Below are 17,217 nucleotides of genomic sequence, written 5' to 3' on the forward strand. Positions count from 1 at the left end.
AAGTCAATTGGCCTGATCATAATTCTATAGCTCCGTTATTACACAAGGCATTTGCCAACATGGATTGATTAATCACTTTAGTAATGTGAAGTATTTATCATTGGTAGATGATCTGCCACATTCATTTTTTGGCCTGGAATGTGATCTCCGGACAGTCTGATTAAAATACAATATAATAATTTGGAACAGTCGTTTTGCAGCACTAAATGAAAAATACAATGACAATACGCTTAAGCTGAACAGTCAGTTGTTGTTGTCTCTGGAGTTCATCAAGCATTTTTTGTTGTTTTATGAGCGCTGATTGCATATTACCTTTATAGTCAAATGTAATTGCCATGAAAAGTCTGAATGAAGGAAATAGTTTTAATGGATCTTAAACAGTAATTAGAGAATGCTCACAGCTCGTCTGTTCAGACGTGTGCATAAACAGCTCTCTGTTGTGACTCTTGGTTAGGGCAGGGACCTCCCCCATCATTAAAAAGACTCACAAACAGGATAATGAATCCCGGAAGACCCTCCGCATGGTTCCGCCCGCCCAGTCGCTGTCACTGCCACCATGGAGATCAAAGGCTGCCACTTTGTACATGCACTCTGCTCCAAACATAATCTTTGAGTTATTCTCTCTCAGTCTTTTAAACCATCATCTTAAGGTGCTTTTTGTAGGGGTAGATTTAACATGAATGGACCAGGTCTGTAAATCCAGATTTGGTCTTTGTGCTTCTTCCATTAAGCAAATAAAATTACAAAGTGATAATGAAGTACTTTAAATGCATACACATCTTCACGCATTCACCCATGTCTTCAGAAGAAAAAATCTTTTAGCTCCATATTTCCTTTCTACAAGTACATACCATATATTTTTAAGAGGAACACATATATCCCAGCAGATTTGCACCAACAATCCAACAAGCGTAAAGCTTTATAAAAAGAAGAAATTTATACTCAGTAAGGATGCATCCAATTGAACAAAAGCGTCATTAAAGACACGTATCATGTTACAAAAGATTAATTGTTCTTTTGAACTTTATATTTATCAAAGAATTCCTTAAAATATATAAAAAAAAATTAAGCAGCAAAAATGGTTGTCAGCATTGCTAATAATAACAAATGTATCTTAAGCAGCAGATCAGGACATTAGAAGGATTTCTGAAGGATCATGTGACACTGAAGACTGGAGTAATGGCTGCATACCGGCCCCAAACTTTCAAATTGTAGCGTTTTTAAAAATATTTCTTTTATAAATTACATATATAATATATTACTAAATACAATGTGTTGTATAAAATATGTAGCATCTGAAAACATGAAATCATATACAGTTATATAAAATATATATTCTACTGTATATAAAAAAAATACTAAATACTTAATTATATAATAAATAATATATAACTGAATACCAAAAGCTTGTCAGAGCTATGGTGCAGTGGGTGTCACACATTGGTTTATACTGTACTATTGTATCTGTCTTTACCCATTCCTGTTTCTCTGTATCCTATAAATATGATCTATAAAGCACATGAATACAAAAAGACTAATAGCGTTAGCAATGTAATGCTGCTAACTGTCAGTTCGCTCCAGAACCTCGCTGGCAGGTGATGTTGTGCCCTGTCTGTCATGCTGACAGCACGTGGTGGCACTCTGGCCTGGTTCCATCACATGAGCTCCGGGCATTGTCCTTCCTGCACATCATCACACACTCACTCATGGTGATGTGACCTTGCAGAGTCAGGGCTTCCAGGCCAGAAACAGCCTGAAATTCCCTGCCAGCACCCCCGACTGGACAGAAACCCCTTCTCACAGTCCGTACCCCGGGGAAAAATGATTATCTTTCTGTCTGGAATAGCATCGAAAAGGACAACCAACCTCCTCCCCCAACATCTGCCCTCGAATGTAAGCTTTGCTGACAGCCACTGACTCACACAGTGGCCACAGTCGAGTCTATTTATATGCTGTGGTTTCTGAGGAGGTCTTAACAGTTCACAGACGATGCTGCAACACTTTCTAGGACTCACTCTCTCTGAGCTGCTTTTAACCAGATTTGAAGAAGCCTCGTCCTTTGAGGACACTTTGTAAGGTCTAATTTAACCTTGTTTTCATGCAGAGCAACAACTGGAAAGATTTTTACCATAGCCAAGCATAGGAATTTACACATTTGCATGAACCAATAATGGGCATTCAGGTTAAAAAGGAGCTTAGAGTGTTTCCTTACCTAAGACTTCTTTAAACTTCATTCACTGCTTAAAACCCCAAAAAAGCTTTTTCTTAAAGAACACCATGGCCTCTATCAACGATTGAGGCCATCTTTTCTCAAAGGGCCTGTCCTTGAGATAGAAATAGACCAGGAACAGTTGAGAAAAGAGAAGGTACTGGATTATCCCGAATCCAATGCAATCACGTTGGAGCAGGTGACTCAGCTGCTCTGCTCGTCTAAAGCGTCCGATGGATTCAGTTGCCCCTTACAGTAAGAGCGCTAGGAACAGACAAAAGTGCCATTTCAAGGTGAAAAACCCTTCTAGAGTCGAGCAAGGAGAAAAAGAGTGAGAAAGAACAAGAGAAGGTGCAAGCTCTTTCCATTTTTGGTGAAAAGGATCTGCAAGGCACGATGTGAAAGAGACAAGTGAGACGAAAACCCTGAGAAGAGTGAAGGTCAAAGTGCTGATCAATCCTAGGGTGGAAATGATTTGTGAGAAAGGATTTGGGACAACAGACGCAAATAGAGAAAAAGGAGACTCGCTGTGAGAGGAAGTAGATCAGTGCAGCACACTTAAGCTCAGGATGTCTGGCAGAGCGTGGAGATAGAGATATGGCAAAAAGTGCCAAGCCTTCTGTCTGCTTTTGGCTCCCAAAAGAGCAAAACTCCCTGCAGACTTGTTACCATACCCGGCAAAAGACCTCTTCCAAACCAAGAAGGACTAAAGTATTATTAGAAACTGAATTTTGTTTCCAGGGACATGTACTCGATGGGCGCTTCACGATTAGGATGAGAAGAGGGAATGGGTATGTGTGTGAGAGAGAGAAAGAAACAGAGGAGGAGGGAGAGTCCACTTTGGAGGGCAGTCTCTCTTATCTGGAGAATTGAGAGAGGTGAGCTACTTAGTTTTGTCAGGAGTAATTTCCACAGTTTTCCTGACCTGAAGTTCCTGTTAGTGTAGTGGATGAAGACCACACTCCATCCCCGGGATAATTATAGCACACAAACACACACTTTGTCACCTGGTGAGGAAACGAAAGAACAGATAATCCACAGCTCATCAATAAATGTAGTATAATTTTTCATTTCAAGCATGCATATATGAACAAAACTCAGAATATCTCAGGTTTGATGTCACTAACCTTGCAAACTGTGCCAAATCCAGCAGTTATTTCATCCTCAGATGCACTCACTGTGTCAAAATGTCATTTTGTAAACCGAATTTTCTTCCTGTTGGACTGATAAAAATACTTTTGTCTTCTCACAGGATGGATGGACGGATAGATAGACTGGCCTTTGTATGCTAGAAGAGGTGTCGGGTGAGGATTCATCCTAGTAATCAGAGTTTAACGGTTTTAACTCACATCTGCCTTACTCTCCCCATCTCCAATTAAACCCGAGCAGACTGCAATCTGCCACACAATATGCTTTGTTTCCCTTTAAATTATACACACAACCACACAACTGTTCAATAAAGAAAATGCACCCCCACCCCATCTCCTGATCTTGTTTTTGTTATTGCCTAGAGGAAAGGCTTTGCAATGGCAGCTTGAGATGCATCAATGCATGTTCAAAAACCAACAGATGTCTGTTTCTCTTTCTCTAGTTGGACAGTCTGTGTTCGTCTTGGTTGCTACTGTTAGAGAACAGCCAGACCTTCACATTGTTGTTGAGGACCGTCTGTCAAATAGATTCACATCCAACAGCCGAGATAATAGAGAAAATAATAGAAATCGTCATTGTAAAAAGCACACTAACACAGTGGAAAAAAAGTATGTACCGTAATAACAACAATGAAAAAGCAATTTCAGGTAATTTGAAGCATAATTAAAAAAATAAGTATGAAACAACATGCATTCATCTACATAAACAAGCCTTAACCTCTTCTACCTGACCTTCGTTCGTGATGCAGCATGTCTTGAGAAGAACCAATGTTTTGGCTGTGACCCTTTAACCCCTTCTGATCTCCCCGTCGTCCTGTGGAAGGCTGGCTGACAGCAAGCATTAAATAGGAAAGGAATGATCTTGTTTGCTTCACGGACTAGTTTTGGCTGCTACTCGGGCAGAACTACATCGAGCAGAATTTCATATCCTCTGCCTCTCCGGTTTGTCCTATTAAGCTGGTAAAAAGGCAATGGGATTGGGTGATTTCTTTTTGGAGTAGGGTGAGAGCAGATGAGCGAGAGAAAGAGGCAGTTCATAAAAAATAAAGAAGCAGAGAGCAAAGAACACAGGACACAGAACATCCTCTCTCTGGGTTACGCTCGCGGCGGCAGTGGATCATTTGGATGTGAGATGGTGAGAGTGAGCTCCTGTCTGATGTTAATACAGAGGGGAACGAGGAAGGCTGTGCTTCATTAGCATTGCTTTTGCTGGAGCTGTCCGTGGTGCTGATCGGAGCTGTGATCCCGCTAAGGGCAGCACTACATACACCGCCTGCAGAGAGCCCGATGTCTCGGATGACTAAACACAAATAAAAAGCGTGGAGGAGAGGAATCGATGTTCTTTCTGAAGTGGACGTGTGACTTTGCAGCTTAGGACATAGATGCAAACTGATATGATTTCGGCACATAGAGCTATTCGACCACACTGATGCGGCCTGTTGTTGTGTTGGGCTTTTATCCTCTGGTAACAGTGGGGTCTGTTTTTACCTGCAAAGTGTGCTGCATGTACACAGGGTATGTAGACTGAGATTTGCTGTAGAGATTATTGTCAATTATGTTGTTTTCTGGCTTATTGGTTTCAAAGAATACCAATATGGCCTCTTTTCAGACTCATTCAATTCTATCGTTGGGCGATGTGATCTTTTATGTGGTCTATTTTGTGAATCCATCAACCATAACCAAGATGGCGCCGATGTGTATGGCTGGCCGTCGGGCTGGGGAATTGTTTGTCTGTGTTTGCATGATGTTATTAGTTTGGCTTACTTGTTTAACTCAACAAGATGCTCCACTCTTGAGCTACGACCGGGATCAGCTACTACTCATTAATTCAACTGCAGATGAAGAGCAAATCATTGACTATTTGAGAACAGATCACTGCCCGCCTCCTGTATGGGTAAATATTCTCCTTACTCCCTGCGGAAAAAGTTCGCCGGAAAAGAGGATGCAGTGGAGGCGTCGTTGTTAAACAAAAGAAGTATATCAGAGTTGTATGTGGCAGGTGGCTACTCTGCGCCGGGCTGTGCCCTGTGACTGATTTGTTTCCCCGCATGTCTTGGAGGGACCGTGTAGATGGATCCAGTCGATTATACCAATGCCTACAGAGCAGTGCGAGAAGGTTCGTTCCACTGCGCTTTCAGGGGAGAGGCGTGGATCCTAGGAACCTTCGTTGTTTGCGCCGCGTGGAACCCTCCATTAAGGCACTAATACCAACCAAGTTTGCGTTAGTAAACGCTCATTCATTGGGAAATAAAACTTTCATACTGAACAATTTTATTGGGATGAATAAATTGGATGTTTTCTGTATATCGGAAACCTGGTTTAAGGTAGGAGATTCTTCACCATTTTCCAAACTTCTGCCCAAAGTATATCCATTTATTAACTCTCCGCGCCCCTCGGGCAGTGGGGGGTGGTCTATCAGGATTAATGACTATATACAATAAAAATATTCAATATATTAGGCGATAGGGCTTTTGCAGTAATGGGGCCTAGACTGTGGAATGAGTTGCTGTTACATATCAGATCTGCTACATCTCTGTCAATGTTTAAGAAACTGCTGAAAGCTCACTTTGAGGTGGCAGCTTATGTGAGCAATTTGTTATTTGCGATTGTTAGATTGGTCAGTGTGTGTGTGATGGTGTTTTGGTTGTTTGCTTTTATATAAAGCACTGTGGGTAACCCTTTTTGGTTCTTTTAGTAGTGCTATATAAATAAATAAACCAAACCAAACCAATCTGTGGCTTAGAGCAATTCAATTCAATTCAAATGCTTGAGCTCAGTTACAAAAGATAGTAAGCAAACTACCTGGAAAGCATTTGAGTGCATCAAAAGCATTTAAGACCAAATGTAGGTAAAAATATGCAGCCTGCTAAGGGAACTTGTTCTAAGGTAATTCAGATATATAAGGCAGCAGTACTAGTGGATAGTTGACAAATAACATGCAAGTGAACTTTTTTTTTTTTTTTTTTCAAGATCAATATTTTAGGATACATTTATGTACACTACAGTTTGGGGTTGGCAAGATAATTTACTTTTATGCAGCCTAAGTAAGCATAAAAGTAAATTATCTTGCCAACCCCAAACTGTAGTGTTTCTTGATCAAAAATACAGTAAAAACAGCAACATTGTAAAATATTAAATAAAACAATTAAAATGGAGTATGCCATGTCACACTGTGGGCAATTGCGGTCACTGCTTGACATGTCAGTTACCCATGTATCATCACAAAGATGGATCCCAAGCTCTGTGCAAAACAACAACAGCCTATAGGTATATTCACACACACAAAACACAATGTTTACTATATATATACTGTATATATATATATATATATATATATATATATATATATATATATATATATATATATATATATATATACTGTATATATATATATATATATATATATATATATATATATATATATATATATATATATATATATATATATACTGTATATATATATATATATATACTACATATATATATATATACACTCTTTGAATTTTAAAGTACATCAAAATAGTTCTGATTAAAAGTAGTATCCAACTAAAATGATTATTTTAGACATTTTATTTCATTTGTCAGGGTCATCTTTTTTTCTTTGATTTGATAGCTTCCCTGAACTTCACATGACAAGCACTTGAATTCCATGTGCAGTTGCTGCCAATGCCAGTCATTCACATGATGCTGGCCAAGAATGTGATAGACAGCAAGTTACCTGCTATCATTCTTTTAGCGTCCAGCATTCCTAAATAACACCAGCATCCTACACCTCCCCCATTTCAAGTAGCTTAATGAAACTGGAACAGACTTATTTGGAAAGAGCATTCATTATTATTTACAATACAATAAATTGTGTGACTGTGGGTAGCAGAGGCTTTCATCTCTCCAGGAGGTGCTAGCCTCCCTCCCTAACCTCACCCCGTCTCTCAGGTAATCGTGCATAAAATAAGATTTCTGAATGAATGAGAGGATGCACGAGAACATATGCACCCTTTTAATGAGGGAAACTGACTGAGAGAGTAAGTGGAACAAAATTAAAAAAAAGAAAAGAATTGACATTCGTCTGTTTTGAAGCCAAACAAAATACCAAGTTCTCTGCATCGTTTTTCTTTTCCTTATTTTATTTGTAACATTTCACCAAAGGATGTCACTGCAATAATGTCTATCCAATAACAGGAATGTTGTTTCAAAGAATCAAAAAAGGTGATGGGAGTAAGTCCAGAGAGAGAGAGAGAGAGAGAGAAAGAGATGTGATTTCACAGGTAATCGCATTCCGATGTCACGCCTGATTGAGAGCAGTAAAGAGGAAAATCACATCAGGAATAACAGAACAGAAAACATCATGAGGAGGAATGTGAAAACTTGCCAATTATACAACAAGAAACACGTGCACACAACAAGACAGACAAACATAAAAAGAAACCAAAGAAATCAAATGTCTGAAGAAAAAAAAAGAAAATGTCTGAAGAAAAAAAAAGAAAAAAAAACATTATTTGGAAAAGCAGCAGATAGAGGAGGAGTTTTGATTATATAAAAGTGAGGTTTGCTAAGCAGTACAAATACTCCTGGCACTCAGGGATCTGCTGTCAGCGGCTCTCCTAATACAGAACCGCTGCTCTTGCATAGTACCGTCTCTCTTGAGGGGCACGAAACCCAACTAATACATTCTTTTTTTATCTCAAAAATAGAAAACAGTGAGTAATAAAGATTTTCATGCATATTAAAACTTTTTTTTAGGATTAATTTGATTACATATACATGAATACAAACAAAGGTCAAGAAGATTCACACACAAAAAAAGTTATTTAGGTTTATAGTTAACATTTAAGATATAGCTATGTTATTAATTTTTATTTTTATTATTATTATTATTTTTTTTGCACAAAAGGATAAATAGATTTGACAAATTTGAACTGCTACAGCTCAAACATCTCTGTATGTGAAAATATGCATGTATGAGTGCCTTAAAGAGCAGCATGAAGCCTTTAAAGAGTAATAATTGGTCTGTTTACGACATAAAAAAGACTAGTGCTTGGTCCAAAGGTCACTCTAAACCGTCCGGTAATTAGCTGCTTAATACAAAACAGGGACGAGTTTTCATCCTGGACCCGTCCAGCACAATGACTCGCACTTCTGTGGACAACAAGTCTGTTGCTGGAGGTAAAAGGGCAGAGGAGACGGATGGGAAAGGTTAATTGTTAAGACTTTTCCTATGCGCGTATGTGCGCAACCCGCCGGCATTTATTAGCAAAAGGTGACTGCAAGCTTTGTGTTTCTTTTTTGTGTCTGTGTCACCGAAGTGACTACAGAGGTCAAACCCGAGAGGCGGTGATGTCATCACAGGGAACGCAGGCGGGCGAGCAAGGCCTCCACGTCCGTGTCACCATTGGATGAGCAAAGCGTTGGAGTTTGCTCTTTTTCCTTCTCTCTCTCGGGCCGCTGGGTCGGCCTGTGGGCTGCAGACGGATGGGGTTCGCTCTCGTAATGAGGCTCCTTGGCAGTGGGTGCTCGTGTTGAGCTGAAATTGATATTCTGCCGCGACCGTGACCTTTGCAGATGTGCCTTCATGTTTTCTGCAGGAGAGATGGGAGGGAGGGAGAGAGATAGGGAGAAAAAAAAACATGTTCTCGTGAAAACGTTTATAAAAGTTAGCAGCTCTTTGAGGACAGTTCATGCCGGCTCTAAAGTCATCAAAGAAATGAGAGAGGAAGACTGAGAGCGATGCAGCCGACAGCATGACAACACCTTGAAAATTAAAGAGGCGAACACGTAGACGCTCGCTCACCTCAGCGTCGTCACCTCTCACCCTTTTTATTGCTGCTGCTGTTCTTCTAGCACTAAATCTCTGATCTGTGATGTGGCGCAGGGGCTTGTGGGAAGCCGTCACACTGACTTAATGCTCTGCACTGCTTCACTACCTCAGCACATCTACCTGGTCAGACTGATGCAACCTCTGACCGTCCTTCTCTTGCTCACTCTTACCGCCATCCAGACTGTGAGAGGAGTTCAAAATGCTTTGATTTAAGACATTTTAAATGATAAATGATCAGCATAACAATTTGACTGAACGTAAATTATATATATATATATATATATATATATATATATATATATATATATATATATATATATATATATATATATATATATATATATATATATATATATAAAATGAATTAATAAAAAAATAAGATTAATGGCAGGCACCTTTAGATTAGATGCCTACAAATAAAGCAGAATCTTATTCACAGTTATTATTAATAGTTTTCTTTGTTTGAAAAATGTAAAACTCACTGGAAGTCTGTTTCCAAAAATAAAATGAGTAATTGTGAGATACAAAGTCAAAATTGTCCAATATTATTTCTCACATCTGTGATTTTGTAAATCACAAAATAAGATAAATATTAACAAAAAAAGCAAAATAATGCAAATACATGAAGTCACACTTTATTTTAAGGTACAGTTCTCACTATTAAACTATTAACTATGACTTTCGCCTCAATAAACTCCTAATTTGCTGCTTAATAGTTAATAGTGATTAATAGTTAGTAAGGTAGTTGTTAAGTTTGGGTATTGGGTAAGATTAGGGATGGAGAATATGGTCATGCAGAATATGTGCTTTATAAGTACTACTAAACAGCCAATATGTTAATGATAGGCATGCTAATAAGGAACTAGTTAAGAGTGAGAATCGGTCCCAATACTAAAGTGTTATCATAAATAATAACACAACTGTAAATAAAAAATAATAATTAACAGTTGCAATTATGAGATGAAGTCACATTGTGAGTTATAAAGTCACAAATGCAAGCAATAAATGAAGTGGCAAATATAAGGTAAAATCACAATTATGAGGAATAAATGTCAATTATCTTTTCAGTTTTTTTTTTAATTTTTTTTTTTATATTACGAGTGACGTGACATACAGCCAAGTTTGGTGACCCATACTCAGAAGTCGTGCTCTGCATTTAACCCATCCAAAGTGCACACACACAGCAGTGAACACACACACACACACACACACCATGAACACACACCTGGAGCAGTGGGCAGCCATTTATGCTGCGGCGCCCGGGGAGCAGTTTGGGGTTCGGTGCCTTGCTCAAGGGCACCTCAGTCGTGGTATTGCCGGCCCGAGACTCAAACCCACAACCTTAGGGTTAGGAGTCAAACTCTCTAACCATTAGGCCACGACTTCCCCATTATTATTATTTTGTTTTATTTATGTATTAAAACTCTGATGTGGAAACTGGCTTTTTTTAGACTCTAGCTTTGGACCCCCCATTTACACTACAAACCCAGGAATAAGTGTGGTATATGCATGGAGAGATGCAGAGAAAAAAAACAAACAAGCAAATTAATAAATAAGAGCAAAAGCAAAGAGAAAATTATTTCCATATTCATCTGACCGTGCCTTGTCCTCTATGAATGCTATATGGAGCAGTATGGCTGAGAAGCTGAGTGGTTTTATCATCATATCAGCGATGATTACTGCACCAGTCTCGAATCTCTCATGACAGAACATATTACAGCCACACAGCAAAAAAAAAAAAAACCTCCAGCATTACAAACAGAGCCTCACCAAGGTGCAAAGCACACTCATTCACTTCAGCACAGGAGCAAGGGCGAGAGTGATGTATGAGTGCGTTAAACAAGGACAATCTCTACAAACAAGAAAGGATGGAGAATGAGAGAGAGAGAAAGAAAGGGAGGGAAGAAAAGAGCCAGCGATAACAGCTAAGCAAGAATACTGCAATAAAGGAGCCCACAGACATGACAGTCCTCAAACAAATTTCCCACTGAAAATACACAACTGCAGCTGTTTTTGTACCTCCTCATAATAGTTTCTAGGTCTAAGCTGCAAATTTAGGCTGAGCTGCAGACATTCAACACATCAAATCATCTTCATCAAGCTGTAAGACCATGATAGCAAAAAAAAAAAAACTAGATTTTTGCATTATCTTAAGAGTAGTGCCTTCTCGTACATGATGCTAGGTGTTGTTAAGTGCTTGCCAGGATGTTTCTTTGAAATTGCAAAGTGCTGTCTTTGGCCCAAGACAAAAAAGTCTACTCACAGTTATGATATTCAGGTCTCTAGACACAGTATTGTGCGCTCTTCAGTGCAGGTCTAAGGTATGTTTCGGCCCATTTTAATGTTTACTGTTTTGATAGAAAACGAAGTCCAATTTCGGGAAAAAGCACTACCTTTTAAAAGTTTTTTTATTTTTTTTTTTTTTTTTGTAAGTTTTTAAAGAAGTCTCTTACAGTATGTTCACCCAGCCTGCATTTATTTGATCAAAAATATAGTAAAAATAGTAATATTGTGAAATATTAATTTAAAATATTAAATATTTTAAAACAATATATATATATATATATATATATATATATATATATATTTAACATGTTATTGAAGTTAAAATTTCTATAATTTATCAACACATTCACTTATTCACGGTTCTCTGATGCTGGTTAATGATATTATTTATTAATTAAATTGTTTTCAATGTCACATGATCCTTAAGAAATCATTCTAGTATGATTTGGTGCTCAAGAAATATTTCTTACAATCAATCGATTTCTTATGATTTTCTTATATTTCTTATGTTGAAAACTGTTGTACTGTAAGGATTAATGCTGTGTGAATGCTATAATGTGTGTTGACCTTTTTAAAATGTGGTATATATCTCATATCAATGTGTGAAGGTCTATGATTTTGAGCGTGGATAGGACAAAATGCAGTCCATTGTGTCATCCAGAGCAAATGAGAGGTTTGAGATGAATGTTGGCTGTAATGTATAGGAGTGAGTGGTGAGCCATGCTGGAGTGTGTGTGGTAGTGATTTCTCTGCTCTCTCATTACTGCTTTGAGAGAATGTGCACTCGTTTGTCTCTGTGTGCCTCTCTCTGCCCTATGCTTCAGGCCACTTTCATTAGTCTCTTTTTGGCTCTTCCTCTTTTGCCTTCATTTCCTGCTCGTCCCATTTGCTGTTTCCCATTCTCAAAATAATCTTTCTTTTTCTCTACATGACTCTGTTTGGCTCCATACTGCTTAATTTCTTTATCCTCTTCTTCCTTTCTCGCTCAAACTGACCCTGTTGATATGGAGAGGCTGCTTGTCTCTCATTAGTGTGAGGATGATGTCTGTGTGTCTTAATGAGTGTTAAAACACAAGCTATAGTGCAGTGACTTCTGAAAGGTTCTGTTTTTTTTTTTTACCATCCACCGAGAAGCAGCAGATGCCAAGATTTTTCTAAACTTTTGACAAGGAGTGAAAGAAAGAAGCAGAAAAAAATAGAAGCAAGATGTGGTACTACAGAGACGAAGAAGTGAGCAGCTGTGATAGTCATGTTCTATCTAATACAGGTCTTTTCAATAAGGTTATGGATCAAAGAAAAAAAAAAATTTCACTCATATTTTACCAATTTCTTAATGTTACATTACATTAAAAAAAAAAAAATAATATATATATATATATATATATATATATATATATATATATATATATATATAATATGTAAACCGTTTACGCTAAAGTTCAGCTAGAATGATAAATATATCTCTATTGATTAGATAGAAACAACGAGTATTATGTTTGGGTGAAGTACTCCTTTTAATATGCTACTGAATGCGTTCTGTAAGCCAGACTTTAAATGCAACAGTCAATTTAATAAGACCACCAATTTGAATCATGTATCTCTGACCAATAATTCTAAAATCTTTCAATTAATATTCCAAAAACATTCAAATCTGTCCTTCCTTTTAGTTTCCCTCAAGTGCCTGTGAAGCAAACACACACTGCGGTAAAAAATCTGAATGCCATGTTCCTTTCATCAGTACGCAGTTAGTTCCTCCTCAGTTAGGCTCATAAAAACTCGCTCACGTCCAGACTGTGCCATCAGAGAGACACTCTCATTCCTCTTTTCAAATAGAACAGGGCTGAAATACCAGTTTCTGACTTTCGAGATCATTTGCTCAATTTGCATTTTCACTGGGGGCCGCCTAGAAGCTCACTTTCTTTTCATCTCTTCGCTTTCCTGCTTTCTTTCCCTCACTCTTCGCCTGAAGTTTGGCAGGAGACTCGCCGAAACGTGACAGCGGATGAGGGCACTTGATCAACCTAACGAGCTCGAATGCAGACAGGCGTCCGATTAGTTGCAATGGAGCCTGTCTCGCACCAATCGGGACTTTAGGGGCTCAGCACAATGCAATCTGTGACACGTAATTTCCTTCTCTGCATGCCGTACGGTGCGCCATGTAATCTACAGAAGTATTAGGAATGATTATACCATCCGTCTGACTGCATCCCAGCATTACTAAGGCTGGAAATGGCACCTGGTGAATGGCTAATGTCACATGCATGGAAATTAATGTGACTTTTCTCAGTGGGAGAAACAAGGTCATGCTACTAATATTCCTTTGACGGGACTTTGTGCTGCTGGGGTGTGTTTCAGGGCTATACATACAAAATATACATCAGTTATATCCTAATAAGCATATTAGAATGACTTCTGAAGAACCGTGTGATATACATTGCCGTTTAAAAGTTTGGGATCAGTAAGATTTGTAATTTTTTTAATGGAGTCTCTTATGCTCATCAAGGCTGTATTTATATGATCAAAAATAAAGAAAAAAAAAATAGTAATATTGTGAAATATTATCGCAATTTCTAACATTGGTTTCCTATTTTAATATACAGGTCCTTCTCAAAAAATTAGCATATTGTGAAAAAGTTCATTATTTTCCATAATGTAATGATAAAAATTAAACTTTCATATATTTTAGATTCATTGCACACCAACTGAAATAATTCAGGTCTTTTATTGTTTTAATACTGATGATTTTGGCATACAGCTCATGAAAACCCAAAATTCCTATCTCAAAAAATTAGCATATCATGAAAAGGTTCTCTAAACGAGCTATTAACCTAATCATCTGAATCAACTAATTAACTCTAAACACCTGCAAAAGATTCCTGAGGCTTTTTAAAAACTCCCAGCCTGGTTCATTACTCAAAACCGCAATCATGGGTAAGACTGCCGACCTGACTGCTGTCCAGAAGGCCATCATTGACACCCTCAAGCGAGAGGGTAAGACACAGAAAGAAATTTCTGAACGAATAGGCTGTTCCCAGAGTGCTGTATCAAGGCACCTCAGTGGGAAGTATGTGGGAAGGAAAAAGTGTGGCAAAAAAACACTGCACAACGAGAAGAGGTGACCGGACCCTGAGGAAGATTGTGGAGAAGGACCGATTCCAGACCTTGGGGAACCTGCGGAAGCAGTGGACTGAGTCTGGAGTAGAAACATCCAGAGCCACCGTGCACAGGCGTGTGCTTTTGAACCAGAAACAGCGGCAGAAGCGCCTGACCTGGGCTACAGAGAAGCAGCACTGGACTGTTGCTCAGTGGTCCAAAGTACTTTTTTCGGATGAAAGCAAATTTTGCATGTCATTCGGAAATCAAGGTGCCAGAGTCTGGAGGAAGACTGGGGGAGAAGGAAATACCAAAATGCCTGAAGTGCAGTGTCAAGTACCCACAGTCAGTGATGGTCTGGGGGTGCCATGTCAGCTGCTGGTGTTGGTCCACTGTGTTTTATCAAGGGCAGGGTCAATGCAGCTAGCTATCAGGAGATTTTGGAGCACTTCATGCTTCCATCTGCTGAAAAGCTTTATGGAGATGAAGATTTCGTTTTTCAGCATGACCTGGCACCTGCTCACAGTGCCAAAACCACTGGTAAATGGTTTACTGACCATGGTATTACTGTGCTCAATTGGCCTGCCAACTCTCCTGACCTGAACCCCATAGAGAATCTGTGGGATATTGTGAAGAGAAAGTTGAGAGACGCAAGACCCAACACTCTGGATGAGCTTAAGGCCGCTATCGAAGCATCCTGGGCCTCCATAACACCTCAGCAGTGCCACAGGCTGATTGCCTCCATGCCACGCCGCATTGAAGCAGTCATTTCTGCAAAAGGATTCCCGACCAAGTATTGAGTGCATAACTGAACATAATTATTTGAAGGTTGACTTTTTTTTGTATTAAAAACACTTTTCTTTTATTGGTCGGATGAATATGCTAATTTTTTTGAGATAGGAAATTTTGGGTTTTCATGAGCTGTATGCCAAAATCATCAGTATTAAAACAATAAAAGACCTGAAATATTTCAGTTGGTGTGCAATGAATCTAAAATATATGAAAGTTTAATTTTTATCATTACATTATGGAAAATAATGAACTTTTTCACAATATGCTAATTTTTTGAGAAGGACCTGTACTTTGAAATATAGTTTAATATTTAAATATTTTCTAACAATATAAGTCTTTACTACCACTTTTAAAAAAAAAAAAAATCTATTTAACACATCCTTGCTGAATAAAATTATTACATTTCTTTAAAAAATAAAAAATAAAAAAATTTACTGACCCCAAACTTTTGAATAGTAGTGTATATTGCAACACAAAATTTATGTTTTGAATAAACACTGTACTTTTGAACTTTTATTTATCAAAGAATCCTGAAAAAAGTATCACGGGTCCCCAAAAAATATTAAGCAGCACAACTGTTTCCAGCACTGATTATAAATCAGCATATGTGAATGAATTCTGAAGGATCATGTGACACTGGAGTAATGATGTTCAATGATGTTTAAATACAGCTTTCACAGGAATACATTTTATGTTGAAGTATTTTAAAATACTTCACAAAATTAGTTTTTTTTTTTCTGTATTTTTGATCAAATAAATATAGCTTTGATGAGCATGAGAAACTTTAAAAAATCTTACTAATCCCAAACTTTTGAACAGCACTGTGTATATATGCAAACCATGTAGAACTCATATTTACATAAAGTTTCAGTAACTTTCACAATAAAACAGAAAAATGTTGTTTTTCAAACAAATGCTGTTCTTTTAAATGTTCCAAAAATATTAAGGAGCACAGCTGTTTTCACCACTGATAACGATAAGAAATGTCCAACGCCCAAAGCATAACCAAAGTTCACTTTGAAAAAAAAAAAAAAAAAAAAGTAAAATATGGAAAAAGCATAGAAAAATAAAATGGCCTGCTGTGAATTATAGCAGCAACATAAGCTGATGTAACACTACAGTTTGATGTCTTAATTTAGCTTAATGATCGGGCTGTCCTACTGGCCCCTCTCGTTTGGACTCTGCGCAGACTCGTTTATCTACATTTAGGTGGAAAAAGGGGAGATGGCATATGCGGACAAGGTCAAGGGAAATCAGAGCTAATTCTGAGCGGGTGAATTAGACCAGAACTACTGGTAATAAATAATGCCTTAATTGATGCCTTACGGTGCACAGGGACGTGATTATGGGCTGCCACATGAATAACAGGGAACCTTGGGCGACAGAATATGGGTTTGGTTCTGCGCAAATGGCAAACAATGTCAGACTACCAGAGACTGTGTGTGCGTATTTGATGCGGTGGCTCTGACCGATAAAGAAGGCTGTAATTCAGAGCCCATGATGCTCTAATGTCCCTCTTTGTCTGACTGAAGGACTCAGAGAGCGATGACCTGCACATTATACCTTATGCCTACATGAGTCAAGCAGTAATTAAGCATATCAGCAGAGACATGCCTCATCCACCGGGCACCCAACAGCCACCCACTGGTGCCACAGGTAAAGCATATTTTTATGGGTTTCAATGGTCTTTGTCTGACATTTATGACAGTGGGAAGGCAATTAATATTACAAAGATAAAAAGAAGGAGGAGAGGAGGTTCCAGAGAAGCTGTGACCTTCTAATTGCCAAGCTGAAGTAGAAGAGTAACCCCTGAACCCAAGCAAGAGTCATGCATATCAAAGCTGGTCCATGTGTTGTTCTGGGATCAGCGAGTG

At 38.3% G+C, this 17,217-nt stretch overlaps 1 protein-coding gene across 1 annotated transcript in view; it reads right to left on the reverse strand.

Annotated features, from left to right (window-relative positions):
• Positions 1-7,876: 7,876 nt before the first annotated feature.
• The window catches only part of LOC109098308 (protein diaphanous homolog 3-like), a 328,141-nt gene continuing 318,800 nt past the window's right edge, over positions 7,877-17,217 (reverse strand). Inside the window, 1 exon segment of the mRNA XM_042733923.1 lies at positions 7,877-8,933. Within this exon segment, the coding sequence (XP_042589857.1) occupies positions 8,698-8,933 (236 nt within the window). The 3' untranslated portion in view covers positions 7,877-8,697.

This window comes from Cyprinus carpio, chromosome B11, assembly GCF_018340385.1.
Source record: "Cyprinus carpio isolate SPL01 chromosome B11, ASM1834038v1, whole genome shotgun sequence".
NCBI lineage: Eukaryota > Metazoa > Chordata > Actinopteri > Cypriniformes > Cyprinidae > Cyprinus > Cyprinus carpio.